Source organism: Crocodylus porosus, unplaced genomic scaffold, assembly GCF_001723895.1.
Source record: "Crocodylus porosus isolate Cpor-Errol unplaced genomic scaffold, CroPor_comp1, whole genome shotgun sequence".
NCBI lineage: Eukaryota > Metazoa > Chordata > Crocodylia > Crocodylidae > Crocodylus > Crocodylus porosus.
Window position 1 is genome coordinate 101,886,568 of NW_017728886.1, and position 15,800 is coordinate 101,902,367.

Below are 15,800 nucleotides of genomic sequence, written 5' to 3' on the forward strand. Positions count from 1 at the left end.
TGGCAGGGAAAATCCCATGCATCTGTGTCCAAGAAGGCAGTTTTCCTGAACGACTTCTCAGGAGAACCGCTCTTCTGGCGTGGCTCAGTACCCACTGAGGTGTAGTGACGTTAAGTCCAGTTTATGGAATGGGAGTCTCCTCCCTTGCTTGCTCCTGTGGCCGTATGGCTGAGGGCAAGCAAAACTCAGGGGCATCCGAACCTGAAACCTCCAGGCTTGGGCCTGCGAGTAGGATGCCCGTCAAAGGATTTGGAAACATCTGAAGCCCCTGGTGGGGGTAGAGGATGTTTGCCGGTAGTAGGGCCACTTGTGGTTCTGGACTCTTAGATTTGGAATTAGTTTTGGCTAATTTGGCCTCGGATACAAATTAAAAAAAACCCCCAAGCAACCTCAGCCAGGGTAGCTGGGGGGGGTGTTGCTGCAAGACAAGAGGTCTCTATTTCACCCCACCTTGCCCCTCCAGCTCTGGCCAAGGCAAGCCTAGCCAGCAACTGCCTACTGCTTCCTCCTTCTCTCCCCTCTCCCCTTCATCCCCTGCTGACAGCCCCATAAAGGATGAAAAATTAACACAAGTTCCCTAAAGTGCTCTGTTTTAGAGCACCTTCATTTAATACCTGATTTGACAAGGGTTAATTTTTCATGCGATCGGCCATTTAAAAACTGCTCTGCCATGCACATATGTTACATCACAGCTGTAAAGCACTTTCAGGGGCCTGATGGCATGAAAAATACAAGTTGTGTAAGTGCCCAAAGTCTAGGGAGAGCAGAAAGCACAGCCTCCACCAGGAATGGAAGCACATACTCAACAGCAACTTGCACACTGATAGTTCACTGAGGAGACGCACTACATTCAGTTTCACTTGAAAGAGGAACTCCTGATTTTCCAGGATGAAATGTTGGCCCCATTCAGGCAAGCGAGGGACAGGATTTTACTCCTTATACTTTTATCAAGCATATTTACTATCACTTCTCAATTCTTCCATACATGTTTTTATACATGCTAGGGTTTCCTTCCGTGACTTCAGTGGAAATAAAACCAAAATCATTCTGGAGTGAAACTGAAAAAGCAGGAGTACTTCCTGATACTCAGGGATCCCAGTTTTCCCCGATTAAAAAAAAAAAAAAAAAAAAAATCACAAATTCTCTGACAAAAATTGCAAATTCTCTAATTAAAACCCCAAAACCCACAATTAAAATGAAACACCACTATATATACAGGTATCAGTTGAACACATTGTTTTATTGATATATTTGCTGTTTTAAAGCAATTTGGAAGCCTACCAGTGCTTCAGTCTCCATAATAAAATAAATTTTAAGTACTTATAAATTTTGGTCTGTGATTTTGGGTCTTTTACTAATGAAAAAGTCAGAGCCCCCCCTGCCCCCTTAGCTCACAGAACACAGGTCCAGGCCCCTGACTCCCAAGCCACAGCCCCCAGCCCTGCTAGTGTCCCTCATTCCCCTACCAGTGCCAGTGCTCCTCACTCCCCCTACTATTGCCCCCCAGCCATCCTCCCCATACCCCATCCCTCCCTGCTCCCCCTTCCACCACAACAGACTTACCAGCTGCATGCAGCTATATCAGAAATCAGATTGGCATTGGCCAATATGCATCCTTAAATATCAACTATCAGTATCAGTGCCCAAAAGTTCTATCGGTGCACCACTATCCTTTTTCATAGCATCATATAAAACTATGAAATTGGAGTTGTATGTTGTATTTTGAGATTACTTTGCCTTTGTCATTTTTTAGTCCCTTGCTTTTTTATGTTCAGTAAACATCCAAAATATTGTTTTGCAGTGCCAAATATTACTGATCCATTATCCTTTTTCAGGGAGAATATAATGCAATAAAGCTATGTAAATGTATTTGTTAATTTTATTATTTTAAACTGGAGGTTGGTTGGCAGCAGTGTGAGGCAAAAATGTTCCCCACATCACTGCAACACCATTTAATATATGGTAACTGATTTTCTTCAGTTTGTCCTCTACTAGGGTCAACAAATCCACTTGCATCAAAATGTTACTTTCCTGCTTAAAGACAAAGATAATGCATTTAGCAAACAGATTTTATAAACAATTTTATTTTAAGTTCCACTTTATGATTTTTGTTTACGACAAACATTGTTGCAACAGTTTCCATTAAAACAAACAGAAGTAAACTTTTTAAGTAAATGCACAAGTTCCATCTATTCAATATACTGTATTCATAGGACCAGGTCCTTGGGGATGTGACGCAAGATATATGTTGAAACAGTAATGGAGGTCTGTGAGCCACTGCTCTTGGACTTCACCAGTCTTCAGTGTCTGGGGACAAAACAGAAAACACAATGAAAACCTCAGGTGATCCAAAACATTTTACTGATAATACTCATGAGCTTCAGTTTCTTACCTGTATGTTTTTCGGCTAACCAGCCACTAAACAAGAACTCACATACAAGTATCCTAACCATTTGTACCATCCATAATTCTTACATACCACAGGTTCCCCCATTTGCAGAAGTGTGCCCCACGCTGGGATGCAGCGGTGCAATATGTGCATCTGGGAAATTCCCTGGCAAGGGATTTCCAAAGCAGGCCTATGCAAACAGGGGCCCCGGAAGTCCTGGGAGCACTTGCTTGGGGTTCCCATATTTGCAGAGATATGCCATGAGTCAAGGCATAGCAGCATGATGCATGCATCCAGGGGATCTTCTGCTATGGGATTCCAGGGGAGCAGATCTGCAAACAGGGAACCTAGTAAGCAGGCACTCCTGGGGCTTCAGGGACTCAATCCCAAGTTGGAGTACTGCATCCAGTTCTGGGCACCATACTTCAGGAGGGATGTGCACAGCATGGAGAGGGTCCAGAGGAGGGCCACTCGCATGATCAGGGGGCAGCAGGGCAGGCCCTACAAGCAGAGGCTAAGGGACCTGAACCTGTTCAGCCTCCACAAGAGAAGGCTGAGGGGGGATCTAGTGGCTGTCTATAAACTGGCCAAGGGAGACCAGCAGGCAACGGGAGAGTCCCTGTTCTCCCAAACGCTATTGGGAGTAACAAGGAATAACAGCCGTAAGTTGACTGAGAGTAGATTCAGGCTAGACATCAGGAGGCACTACTTCACAGTCAGAGCGGCTAGGATCTGGAACAACTTCCAAGGGAAGTGGTGCTGGCTCCTACCCTGGGGGTCTTCAAAAGGAAGCTAGATAATCACCTAGCTGGGGTCATTTGACCCCAGTACTCTTTCCCGCCATGGCAGGGGGTCAGACTTGATGATCTGCTCAGGTCCCTTCTGACCCTACCAACTATGAAACTAAGATAAAAGGCCTAGAAGGCAAGTTGTACAAGGAAAGGTTGAAAAACATGGGTACGGTTAGCCAGGAGAGGTGAAAATTGCAGGACAGGAGGATATGGAAACAGTTTTCAAATATTTAGAAGTTTGTCATACAGAGGGATAACTGCTCTTTGCCGTGCACAGCAGGACTCAAAGTAGTAAGTTTAAACTGCAGCAACGAAAATTGTAATTGGAACTCAAGAAACGCTTCTTAACTGTATAGGAAAGGCAGGACAATGGAACAAACTGTCGAGAGAAGCAGCTGAATCTCCCTTGAGAGGCTCTTACTTCTCAAGGACAGGCTCAACGGCCATTTATCAGAGACAGTTTAGGATCAATTCATCCTCCACCTGTGCAGACTAGATGACTGTTGAGATCACTTTTAACCTTATGATTTTAACTTACTCTGCTCAAACTTAGTAAGGTATTTGAGACCATCTACTTCCTGTAACACCTACAGCAGCAGAAGGGATGTGGTCACACCACACAGAAACCCTGTCAGTAACCACTCTGGATAGTAGCAGGTAGTGCATCCGTTATAACCAGCAATATTTTAGGGACAGGATCAGCACAGTGTACACCATTCCAGAATTAGCCAGAAGGGAACCTGACACCACAGAAACTGCCCTCTCTCAACAGCTGCTTAGGCAGAGATGCAAGTTATATATACCGGACCACTGACTAAGCACAATAACAATTTGGGAAGATATGTCCTGATTTGATGCTGTTCTGTAACTCCGGAAAAGAAAGTCACTGAAATGATCAGGTTCCCTTTTTCTTTTTTTTTTTTAAACCAATAACTAAATAAAAGAGTTTAGCAAATCTACTGTTTCATTCTCAGCTTGTGGCCTGGCCCTGTTCTGTGCACATCAAGAGCAGTCCCTTGTATGGGAAGCCATTGACTGTAACAGAAATAACTGACCTCTAAAGCACTGTCATTCAGTAGATCTTGGTACACAACAAACCCCTTGTTTGGCTGATGTTCACCATGGCTGCAGCATAAGGACAAGACTGCCCCAAGACAGCCCCCATGAGTGAGAGAGCCAGAGCTGTGCTACCTACAAAGAGACTATTGTATAGTAACAGTAGCTGCCCTCCTGTCATTAACAGTTAGAGACACAGCGGTTTTCCCTCATTTCAGCAGCAGCTGGGGAGGCAGGTCATCACTGACAAGTGGTACACGTTCAGAAACACAAATCCCTACTATGTGGGCTGCTATTCAAGGTACACAGAAGGCAACTCTGGATTGCAATTTTGACTCTACTAGCCACTTTCTAGATGACTCTTGCATGTGGTCCAAATTAGTCTTGCATACAGATATTTTAAGTTTATTCTTTCTACTAGATTGTAACGAGTAGCCAGCCTACAGTACGGGTACCACAAGTGGCATCCTCTGTTTGTGGAATGCAGCAGATTGAGGAGGGGACAAGCAGCGCAGCAGCAGATAGGGCAGGAAGTAGAAAGCAGAGCAGCAGACCAGGTAAAGGAAAAGGATCAGAGTGGCACTCAGACAGTGTGAGGCTAATTTGTGGTATGCCTGTCAAAAAGGTTGGCCTCCATTAAAATACAATATCCTTGAAGTCCCCTGAGGAAAAAAAAAGTTTCATACCATCATATCCTTGATAATCTGTTGCACCAGAAGTTCATTTGTTACCATATGACTTCTGAGCTGCCCATGCTGAATTAGCAAGCGAAGCAACTGAGCAATGACTGGCAGTTCTTCTCGACAGACTCTGCTCACTTGGAGACTCTGCAGCATCAACCTCAAGACTCGCGGTAGGAGTGCTAGCATTGAAATACATGACCCCCACAGCACATCCCTGAAGAGAGGGTAAGTAACAGTCAATGAGCCAGGACTGGAAGAAGATAACAAACATAGAAAACACCTCTGATATACACTCCCACTTATCTTCACATCTGTACAATAAAAGGTGATCACCCAACTAAAATGAATAGGTTTCATTGTAATTTTTACCCATACACACATTGACATTTATAAATGGGATTCTGGAATTTATAAGCTGAAGTCAAACAAGGAAATAGTCCACAAATTTTGCATATTACTCAGAAGGGAATATACATTTAATTTAGCCCTGCATCTTGCAAATACTGAAGAAGCCTTTATGGGATATTTATGCTACTTGGTTAAGCAGGGAATGAGTGCGTGTCTAGTTTTCACCATACAGAAAGGTAACTATTACCTGTTGCATTTAAAAGGCACAAAAAACTGGGATGTTTATGCAATTATATGAATTAGTAATTAAATAATACTACTATCTAAGAAACCTGCTTATTTATGGAATTTCTCCAACTTAATTGTGAAGCTACTGTTTATTTTAGTTTACTTTTATGCTATTGTCCAGCAATTACAAGAAACTCTTAAGTTGCATTTAAACGAAAAACGAAAAAAATGCATTCCAGCCAGATATAAACATATTTGCATGAGTTAAATATAACTTGCTGTTTTTCTGAATAAAACAAAATTTCCAAATTTTGTAAATTATGTCTGAGAAGCTTTGCTAAAGCTCAATATTCTAGCTAGTTAAGACTACAGACTAATTAAAAGCACTAGTTTCTTAAAACAATGACTTTCTAAATCCAAGAATTTTAAGATTCACTTTCAGTGTTCCTAATGAAGCCAACGGCTAAATCCAAAGATTAAGGTATCTTTCTAGGACCAGGATACAGACCTGCAATAACTGCAACAAGCAAAACCTTTGAAGAAACAGTACACAGGGAGGGTTTTTCCCAAATCCAACAATTATTTCCGGATAAGCATGAAAATGTGCCAAGCGCAAAGTTCTGTTTTTTCATTATAGTTGCAAGTCATAGATGACGGACAACATCTTTAAGTCATCGGATAACAGGCATTACCTCTTCTGTATATGTTCTGCATCCTCTTTGTCTAGAGTTAGGAGGAAGTAAAGCAGGCTGTAACAGCAAGAAGCCAGAAACTTGTGCAGATTTTCACTTAAAATGCAGGCTTGATCCAGGAGCTTATTTATGGCACACAAGATGGATCCAGCTGTACTATCAGGTATTACAGCCATTCCGACCTATGAGATAAACAAGTTCATTACCTCTTGTACAATCTTTTGCTGACATAAGCATGGTTAGTGTAGAAGACTTCCTTTACGCAGTACGACAATACCAGTTTACTTCCCATTCAAATTAACACACTGAGCAACATTTTAAAAAACCATCTTTATTTTCCCTTATGGAAAGACTCCCATGTTAATTTGAGAGTAAGAAAAAATAAATCTAAATATGCAATAACAATTAAACAGAGCACTGCCACTTTTATTGTACTTGCAAGCAAAGAATTTGCAATAAGGATGAGCAAAACAAAAACAGTGGCTCACTCACATTACTTCTGTACGTGTGCCTGTCTGCACGCATGTGTATTTTTTGGGAAGAATACTGTGCACTAAATGGAAGCCCGGACAATCACTTTTTTCTTCCACTCAAAATCTCTCCAATCAAAAAGCCCAGCACTAAAATCATTCCCATCAAGACCTGTACAGGGCTTTGCTGGAGCACTGGCACTCTCAAGCTCACAAGTCCTACAAGCACACACCCTTTCACAGAAACAAATGCCTATTTTTTGCAGCATTTCCAACCTAGAAACTGAGAAAATAATATCTAAAAACCAAACCTGAGAACTCAAGTGTAAGGTATTAATCTGATTTATAAGGCAGAGATGTGGGTTTTCCAGAAAATTTTGAACTGGAAAATTTTCCAATGCCCTAAATAGAGCATGATCTGATTTAGCATGTTTATTTGACATATTTAGTAAACAAAACTAAAAAAGTACCCCCGTGTTAATTTTATGTCCCAATAGCTGCAAGTAGTTGAACTGAAATATTAGGTTAGGAAAAAATTAAATACAGCACACTTAATGTGTTTTACATGTTATATTCAAAGCTTTATGTGGAAATAAATTACTTTTATTGAAACACTTGTAAAAATGTAAAGACAATACACAATATCACGTACTTCCCTTACATTGTTTGTTTAAATTTAAGGAAAAAAAATGAAGGCACTAAAAACTGGTGACATGAATTTTAGCACACCCAAAGAACTGTGCAACTTATCACACTGCATCTTCTTCACTAATTGTGCTTCTGACCGATTCTCCAGGTACGTTCATTTGTTAGCCTATTCCTCTTTTTTGCCTCGATTGAGGTGAAAGCCTTCCAGGTCCCTTCACAAGAAGCTGCTGTTGGTGAAATGCTTACGATCCTTAGAGCAACCCTGGACTGTTAACAGTCAGGTGTTAGTGTCCCTTCCACCATGCGAGAGGAGACATGTTTTCTGCTGCCTGCCAAATGGCATCTTTGCTCCTAAGTTTTTCTTTTGCATGGTAATCGGCAATGTCTGTCGTCACCGCTATTTCGTTGCTGTTGGGGACATTCTTAGCTACTTCCATAATTGTATCGGGAGCAGTAGATAATTCATCTTCTGATAAATGTTGTCCTCTGTCTTGAGGATCTAAAAGGTTTGCTGCCAGGTGAACCTGGGTAAGAGCAAAACTCAGATCTCTTAGTAAACATTTGTTCTACTTCTTTTTCAGATAGAGGTGAAGGCGGCAAAAGATCAATGAGATTTTAATTCAGTTGTCTGAATATCTCTGGAATATTTGAAAGATTTGGTGCATCCCCTTCAAGTTTCTTGATAGCTAAATTGAAAACTTCTTGAACTCGAACCCAGAAGACATTGTTGTCGAGCATCTGCTTCCAGATGTTCATGGGAATAATCTGGGATACTGTGTCATCTATTCAAGCATGCTGCAAACAGTTCTTTGTGTGCAGCAAACTATGTAAACACTTTGTAGCTGAGCCCCATCTAGTTTCTCCTGGCAATCGAAGCACACTTTCCCTCTGCTTCCTTTCTGTAATTTCTTCAAAGTCCTATAGGCAACACGATTGTTGAATACCTTCACAATCGCTGTGCAGTTTGTCAATATTAACTTCATTGTATTCACACTTACTGTGTCCTTTGCCAGAAGATTCAACCCATAAGCAAGACAGCCAAATACTATTGAGGATACTTTGCCTTTAATATTTGCCAGGCAGCTTTCATGTTACTTGCGTTATCAGTTACAAGGTCTTGCACCTTGGCAGGACCTGCACTTCCAGTCTCTTCACTCAGTAATTTGACTATGTATTCAACTGTATGACAAGAAGATTGGGGGCAACTGCTTTCAGGAATATCAGTTCAGGTGTTGCTAACATAATGTTCAATAAAGGATTTCCTTGTTTATCAGTCCATCCATCTGACATCAGAGTTGGTGATTCTGCTTGAGCAATCCTTTGGATAATCATTGTTTGAACTCTGTCATACTCTCTAACAGAGAATATAATAAGCGATAACATGACGGTAACTTATATGATGGGTGAATTAGTTTGTAATGTTCCTTCCAGTATTGATTTTCAGTTATGGAAAGTACCACTTGCAAATATAGCTTGAACTAATGTCTCATCTGCTTTTTCTTGATCTTCTTTTGACATTTTGTCCACAAATCTTGATAAAAAGCTTTACTGTCTTGAACAGCTACTCATGATGGATCATATATCTGGTGACAGTGATCTTGAAAGCAAGGATCCTGCTTCTTCTTCCCCCAGACCTAGCAGCTCAACATTTTCATTTTCCATTTTTTGCAAATCTCCTATTTCACTTCAGCTACCAAGTTCCTGCAACAAAAGGGGGGAAAGCTTTCTGTTTTAGCTTAGTCTAGTCTGGCTTCATCCATCATATATCTGGACTTTAAAAAAGCCTTTGACCTGGTGTCCCATGGAAAAGCCTTTGACCTCATTGAAAAATTGGCCAACTGCAGCCTCTGCTATGCTATAGTCTGGTGGCTCGGGAACTGACTCCAAGGTCAGACCTGGAGAGTGGTAGTTGATGAAAGTGAATCAACATAGCATTCAGTGACCAGTGGTGTCCCACAAGGCTCTGTTCTCGGACCTGTACTCTTTAACTAATCTTTAAAAATGATCTACTTTGGTGTCAGAAGTGGACTGGCCAAGTTTGCAGACAACACGAAAGTATGGGGAAGAATGTCCACACTTGAGGATAGGCTGGTGATCCAGGCCAACCTCAATAGGCTTGCAAGGCAGGTGGATGAAAACCTGATAGCATCCAACATGGAGAAATGCAAGGTACTCCACCTCATGAAAAAAAACCCGCATCACACTTGTAAGCTCCGAAATGCTACATTTGCTAGCACCATGACCAAAAGAGACTTGGGACTCATGACTGACCACAAGATGAACATGAGCCACCGATGCAATACTGCAGCTAGCAAAGCGAACAAAACTGGCTTGCATCCACTGATGCTTCTCAAACAAGTCCCAGGATGTCATCCTCCTGTTATACTCAGCCTTAGTGAGGCAGCAGCTGGAGCACTGCATCTAGGCTTTGCTAGTCACCACATGGGGCTGGGAAAGAAACCTCCTTCCCATTGATATGGATGCCTCAAGTTTCTTCACCTTCTTCAGAAAAACTGGGTGGTAGCCAGAGCCAAGGCTGGATATTTAGATCAGGGGTAAAAAAATCCAACCTAGGGGGCCTTGCTCTTCTCTTCAGGAATTTCTTGAGTGTATTTTAACAAACTGCTTCTTGGCAGTGCCCTCATTCCTCCCTGCTTTACCCGCGGCAAGTTAAAAGTCATTTGCAATGCACTGCACCTGGTAGTTGTACATGTAGATAATTCCTAAAGTTTTTTAACAATAGATTAGAAAACACTTCTCAATGATGGCTTAGATAAGGATGATCCTGCTTCTAGCACGAGGTTGGTATGACAAGAGGGCACCAAAGCTCAACCCAAAGACTAAAATCTTCCCACTTTGCACTCAACAGAAATAAGGGGAAGAAGGAGAGAGTAAACTGAATTAGTAAGACACAAAACAAAACAAAGAATTAAGTGCAAAAGTTGTGCTTGGGATTTGAGTAGTATACAAGATGCAAAGCAAACTGACAACAAAATACTCCGACCCACCCAGACAGCTCCAAAGAACAGAGGAGAAGAAAGTACACACTGCCCTATCTACCCTCTCAGCATAGTAGAAGCATAAGAGGTAGGGCTGTCATGCAAAAAGTAAGCCTGAGAAACACGGAGTAGATGGGATTACTATTAGGCGAATACAAAATTGGTTAAATAATCACAGGCAAAAAACCCCCATCGTAAATGGATGAAGGCCAGACTGGCAGGAGTGAGCAAGGATCTGTTTTGGGTCCAGTAATGTCTAACATTTTAATTAATGACTTGGCTGTGGGAACAGAGAGCATACTAATCGAGTCTGCCGTTGACACAAAATTGGGAAGTGGTGCAAACACTTACGAAGGACAGAACTAAAATTCAAAGGAATCAAACCGGAAATTAAGGACTAAAAGGCTGCCACAGTAAAGCCAATACAGGCTATTGTAGGGTGCTGCACCAGTGGTTCTCAACATTTTTGGACTCAGGCACCCATCAGAAAAAGCCGGCACTTAATTTTTTTGTCATGTTATGACAACCAAAAAGTACTACAATTTTTCTATTGTACAGAACTCAGAAAGACCGCAACATGTCATAATGTTTTTAACAGTATGAATTCCTATTTGAAATCTCTGCGTTTATCTGGTGAATCATGTTTGCATATGCAACAATGCTAGCACTGTGCAGCACCCTTGAAAGGATCTCAAGGCACCCCAGGGTACCATATCATCCTGGTTAAGAATCACTGCTACACCTAGGAAAGAAAAAAAACAAATGCAAAAATACTAAAGGAACCTAAGCAGGAATCTGGTTGGAAAGGATCTGAGGTAGTCAGCAACTGAGGTAGAGAGACAGGCAGACAGACACACAGCCAGACACACACATGCCTGAGCTCATGATATAGAGAAACCAGACAGGATCCAGAGGCAAGCCACAAAAGATTATGAAGTGTTTGGAAAACTTGCTGTACATGGAAAGGTTGAAGGAAGTAGGCAAATTTAGTTTGGAGAAGAGGGGATTAAGAGGGAACACAACAGTTTTTCATACACATTTGAAAGGCAGTAAAATCACTTACGTATGTATACACATATATATACACATACACACATGTATACATATAATAATGGTTCCTTCTAGCCCAAGGGTGGGCAAGATCCAGCCCACCAAGCACTTTCATCTGACCCGCAGCATCCACCAACAAATTGCACCCCGCCCAGTCGTTCTGCCCACAAGGGTGGGAGCAAGGCATCCACGTGTACACACATCCCCAAACGTACCTGGCTCACACCTCATTGGCGGGAGGGCCCAACCTAGCTAGCAGCAGCTTCTGTGCGGGACTGCTGCTGTTGCTGTTGCAGCCCCTGGGGACCCACTTCCTCAGTCTCCTGCTGGCACCAGGCAGCAGGTAGGGAAGCGGCAGGGACAGGGCTGCAGCTGGGCAGGAGTGTGCTGTGTGGGAATGGGGCTGGGGGTTGCACAGAGTCCAAGCCCAGGGGGGTGGCAGCAGCACAGCTTGGGTGGGCAGGGGGTGAGTATGAGGGAGGATGGGAAGTGTTGGGACCACTGCACTCACCCATGGTGCATAGCCCTGGCAGACTGTGGCAACACCAGCAGGTGGGGCGGTCAGGGTGCAGGTGCCCAGCAGGGTGCAGCTCAAGCCAGCACTGCACATCGCACAAGGGGCGCAGCCTCCACTGGGCTGCCTGTATCGCCAATGTTCACCACCACTCATGTGCAGCCCCTGCCTTGGCAGAGCATGGGAGGGAAGCCATGCAGGCTGAAGCCAACTGCCTTCCCTTCTGGGGTTGAGCAGCACTGGAGAGAAGCCCCAGGCACTGGAGCTGGCTGCCTTCCCTGCCCCCAGGGGAAGGCACCTGGGGCTTCCCTCCCCTGCAGCACAGCTCTGGTAGAGAGGGAGGATCCAGGGAACTACAGACCAGTTGGCCTTACCTCAGTCCCTAGAAAAATCAGAGCAGGTCCTCAAGAAATCCATTTCTAAGCACTTGGAGAAGAAGGTCATTAGAAACAGTCGACATGGATTCACCAAGGGCAACTCATGCTTGACCAACCTGATTGGCTTCTATGATAAGATGACTGGCTTTGTCAATGCCGGAAGACCAGGAGATATAAAATACCTTGACTTCAGCAAGGCTTTTGATAGTCTCCCACAATATTCTCACAAGCAAGCTAAGGATATATTTCTTTGAATTTGCATATTTGATCTGGAGAAGACAGAGGATTTAATAGCAGTCTTCAACTACCTGAAAGGTGGTTTCAAAGAGGATGGAGTTTGACTCTTCTCAGTGGTGGCAGATAACAGAAGCAGCAGCAATGGTCTCAAGTTGCAACAAGGAAAGTTTAGGTTACATATTAGGAAAAGCTCTCTCACTAGAAAGGCAGTAAAACACTGGAACAGGTTAACCAGAGAGGTTGTGGAATCTCCATCCTTAGAGGTTTTTAAGACCCAAGTAGACAAAGCCTTGGCTGGCACGATATGGCTGGGGCTGGTCATTAGGGCTGTGCGAAATTTCAGCAGCCATTTAGTTTCAGAGGTGTTTTGGGTCATTTCGGTGCCTGAAACACCCATTCTGAATCTACGCTGAAGGCTCAGAAACATCTCCAAAATAAAACAAGGCATCTGAACCATTTTGGAAATGTTTTGGAAAATTGTGGAGTTTTGGAGCTGGGCTTGCAGGGAAATAGCTGTAAGCTGCTGCCCTGCTGTGAGACTCAGCTCCACAGGGAGCAAAGATCCATGCCAGGGGTCTTCTTACCACCGCTGCCTGCCTCAGTGACATGGAAGACCCTGGCACAGATGTCTGCTCCACACGGAGCAGAGATCCACGGCTGCATGGGATGGGTAGGAGACCCCAGTGCAGATGTCTGCTCCCTGCAGAGCCAAGTCACACAGCAGGGCACTGCTGGTACCTGCCACGTGACCTGGCTCCACAGGTTGCAGAGATCCGGGGCTGCACAGGTTGGGCAGTGGTGGGGAGGAGACCCCGAAACAGATTCTGCCAAAATGAAACAGTACAGTGATCCGAAACACTGAAATGAATCACTGTCCTCCAAAACTGCCAAATGTGAAACCAAATCGAAACACAGCCGTTTCGCATAGCCCTACTAGTCATGCTTTGAGAAGGAGGTTTGACTAGATGACCTCCTGAGGTCCCTTCCAACCTTAATTTTCCATGATTCTATAATAGCACATGCCAAATCATTAAAAAATAAATCTAAGAAGAAAAATCAGAACTAGAAGCCATAAGCAAAATGATGACAAAGGAACTTAAAAGCAAATGGATACTGATCACCACAGAAAAACAGAGCAGTCAGACATATATCCTCTAGCATCTCTATATCAATGGTGGTAGATGCCAAGGAGGGTAACGAGTGGCAGACAGATCACTCTAGATCAGGGCTGGGCAATTATTTTGGGTGGGGGGCCACTTACTGAGTTTTGGCAACACATCAAGGGGCAGATAAATATTAATTTTCTAAATTGTTCGGGGTCCCACGGGCTGGATAGAAGGGCCTGGTGGGCCACATCTGGCCCGCAGGTTGCACTTTGCCCACCCGTGCTCTAGATATACCAGTTGAATTCTCTCCCTCTAAAGCAGTGATGCTCAACCTCTGGCTTCCAGAGCCATGTCACCTGGCCTGCAGGACTCTCACAGGTCTGGAAATCTGGTGGCAGGGGAGTGGTGGTGGTGCTGGTAATAGCCGCTCCCTGATGCCTAATTTCCAGACCTGGGGAAAGCCCGGTGGGCCTGATAACATGGCCCTGCACATTAGACCATATTAACACACAGCTTAGCAGAGGGTCACTTTGTCATCAGACATGGGCCCCTGGGGTCAGGATGGTGCATGGGCTGGCACCTGCTCACCCCAGCACACTGACCTCACACAGAATCTGGCCGGTAGTCCAACCCTGCACCACGCATCTAGCCCGCAGGGTCAGAAAGCTGGACACCACTGCTCTAAAGCATCTACTCCTACCACTGTTAGAGACAGGATACTGGGCTACATGGACCACCGGTGAGACCCAATATGGCATCTTCTTATGTTCAGTATAAGATTTATATAAACAGGCTGGACAAGATTCAGCAAACAGTGAAGCTGATCAGGGATCTGGAGTGATATTCATGAGAAAGCATTAACATAATCTTAAGTATATAAATTGAGTATTTATGAAGACCAAAGGAGCACTATAATGATTTATAGGCAGTTAAATGGTTTGAGTCTTCTAAAAAGCAGAAACAATTGTTTCAGGATTTTCTGTATAGGTTCCAGGAAAGGATGGTACATCATAATTAAAGGTATGTGATTTGTGGGGATTTTCTTTTTGTACTGCAGCAACTCCTCATGTGGTATCTGGGTGGCTCTTTCAAAAGTGCAGTGAGTACAAGAAACCCACAGAGCAACAGAACCAGCAATCACCCTAAACACACACATCCTACCCTTTAAACAAGCACCAAACCTTGACAACCTCTTCATCAGAAGCAAACTTCCTATGACCCAAAGCACACTGAATGGATCCAGACAATGCCGGGACAAAACATGTAAACCTGCCAACACATCTCCACCTCCCCACAATCACTGCACCCCACAACAGAACTATCAGCATTCCTGGATCTTACACCTACCTGCACCTCCAGAAATGTATTACATCTTATCTAGTGCACTAAATAAATGCCTGATGGAAAATATATAGGAGAAACCAAACAACTGCGTACCAGAATGAACACACACCGAAAAATCTATCAAAAATAAAAATACCCAATTTATCAAAAGACAACCACTCTCTCTCCAATCTCCAAGTTCTAATCCTCAAAGGGAATTTACAAAACACCTTTCAGAGATGAGCTTACAAACTTCACTTCATAAATTATAATCTTCTGTAATGAAGATGGGGACAGAAGAAAGGCAAATCAAAGTCCTATGGGTCAGATTACAAAGGGGTAGGGGTGAAAGGGACTTGGTAGTGGGGGTCTACTACAGACCCCCACAACAGGAGGAAGAGTTAGATCTAGAATTCTTGAAACGGCTTGAAGGCAGTACACTCAAAAGACTTAGTTGTCATGGGTGACCTAAATTACCCAGACATCTGCTGGGAGGAGCAGTCGGCCAGATTCGCCCGTTCATGCAGGTTCTTAACCTGCATACAGGACCTGCATCTAACACAGGAGGTATGCAGTCCCACTTAAGGGACTTAATGGTGGGAGTCTACTACAGACCTCCCAACCAGGGAGAAGAGCTTGACCAGGAATTCTTGGGTCAGCTCTTAGCCAGAGTGCAGGACCTCCATCTAACCCAGGAGGTGCACAGCCCCACCAGGGGAGACGCCTTGTTGGACCTGGTGCTGGACACGGGTGATGACCTGGTGAGGGGGCTGCGAGTGCTCGACCACCTGGGTGACAGTGATCATCGCCTGCTGGAATTCACCATCCAGCGCAAGGTGGCAAAGGCCTGCAGCAAGGCAGCAGCGCTAGATTTCAGGATGGTGGACTT

The 15,800-nt window shown here is 43.9% G+C and overlaps 1 protein-coding gene across 2 annotated transcripts in view; it reads right to left on the reverse strand.

Moving 5' to 3' along the window:
- Positions 1 to 2,064: 2,064 nt before the first annotated feature.
- TEX10 (testis expressed 10) overlaps positions 2,065 to 15,800 on the reverse strand; it is a 112,398-nt gene continuing 98,662 nt past the window's right edge. Inside the window, exons 12-14 of one of the 2 annotated variants that reach the window (XM_019539917.1) lie at positions 6,188 to 6,369; positions 4,923 to 5,133; positions 2,065 to 2,307 (exon numbers count right to left, since the gene is read on the reverse strand). In XM_019539917.1, the coding sequence (XP_019395462.1) occupies positions 2,194 to 2,307; positions 4,923 to 5,133; positions 6,188 to 6,369 (507 nt within the window). In that variant the 3' untranslated portion in view covers positions 2,065 to 2,193. The remainder of the gene's footprint in view (positions 2,308 to 4,922; positions 5,134 to 6,187; positions 6,370 to 15,800) is intronic. The other variant, XM_019539927.1, reaches the window with a different exon arrangement.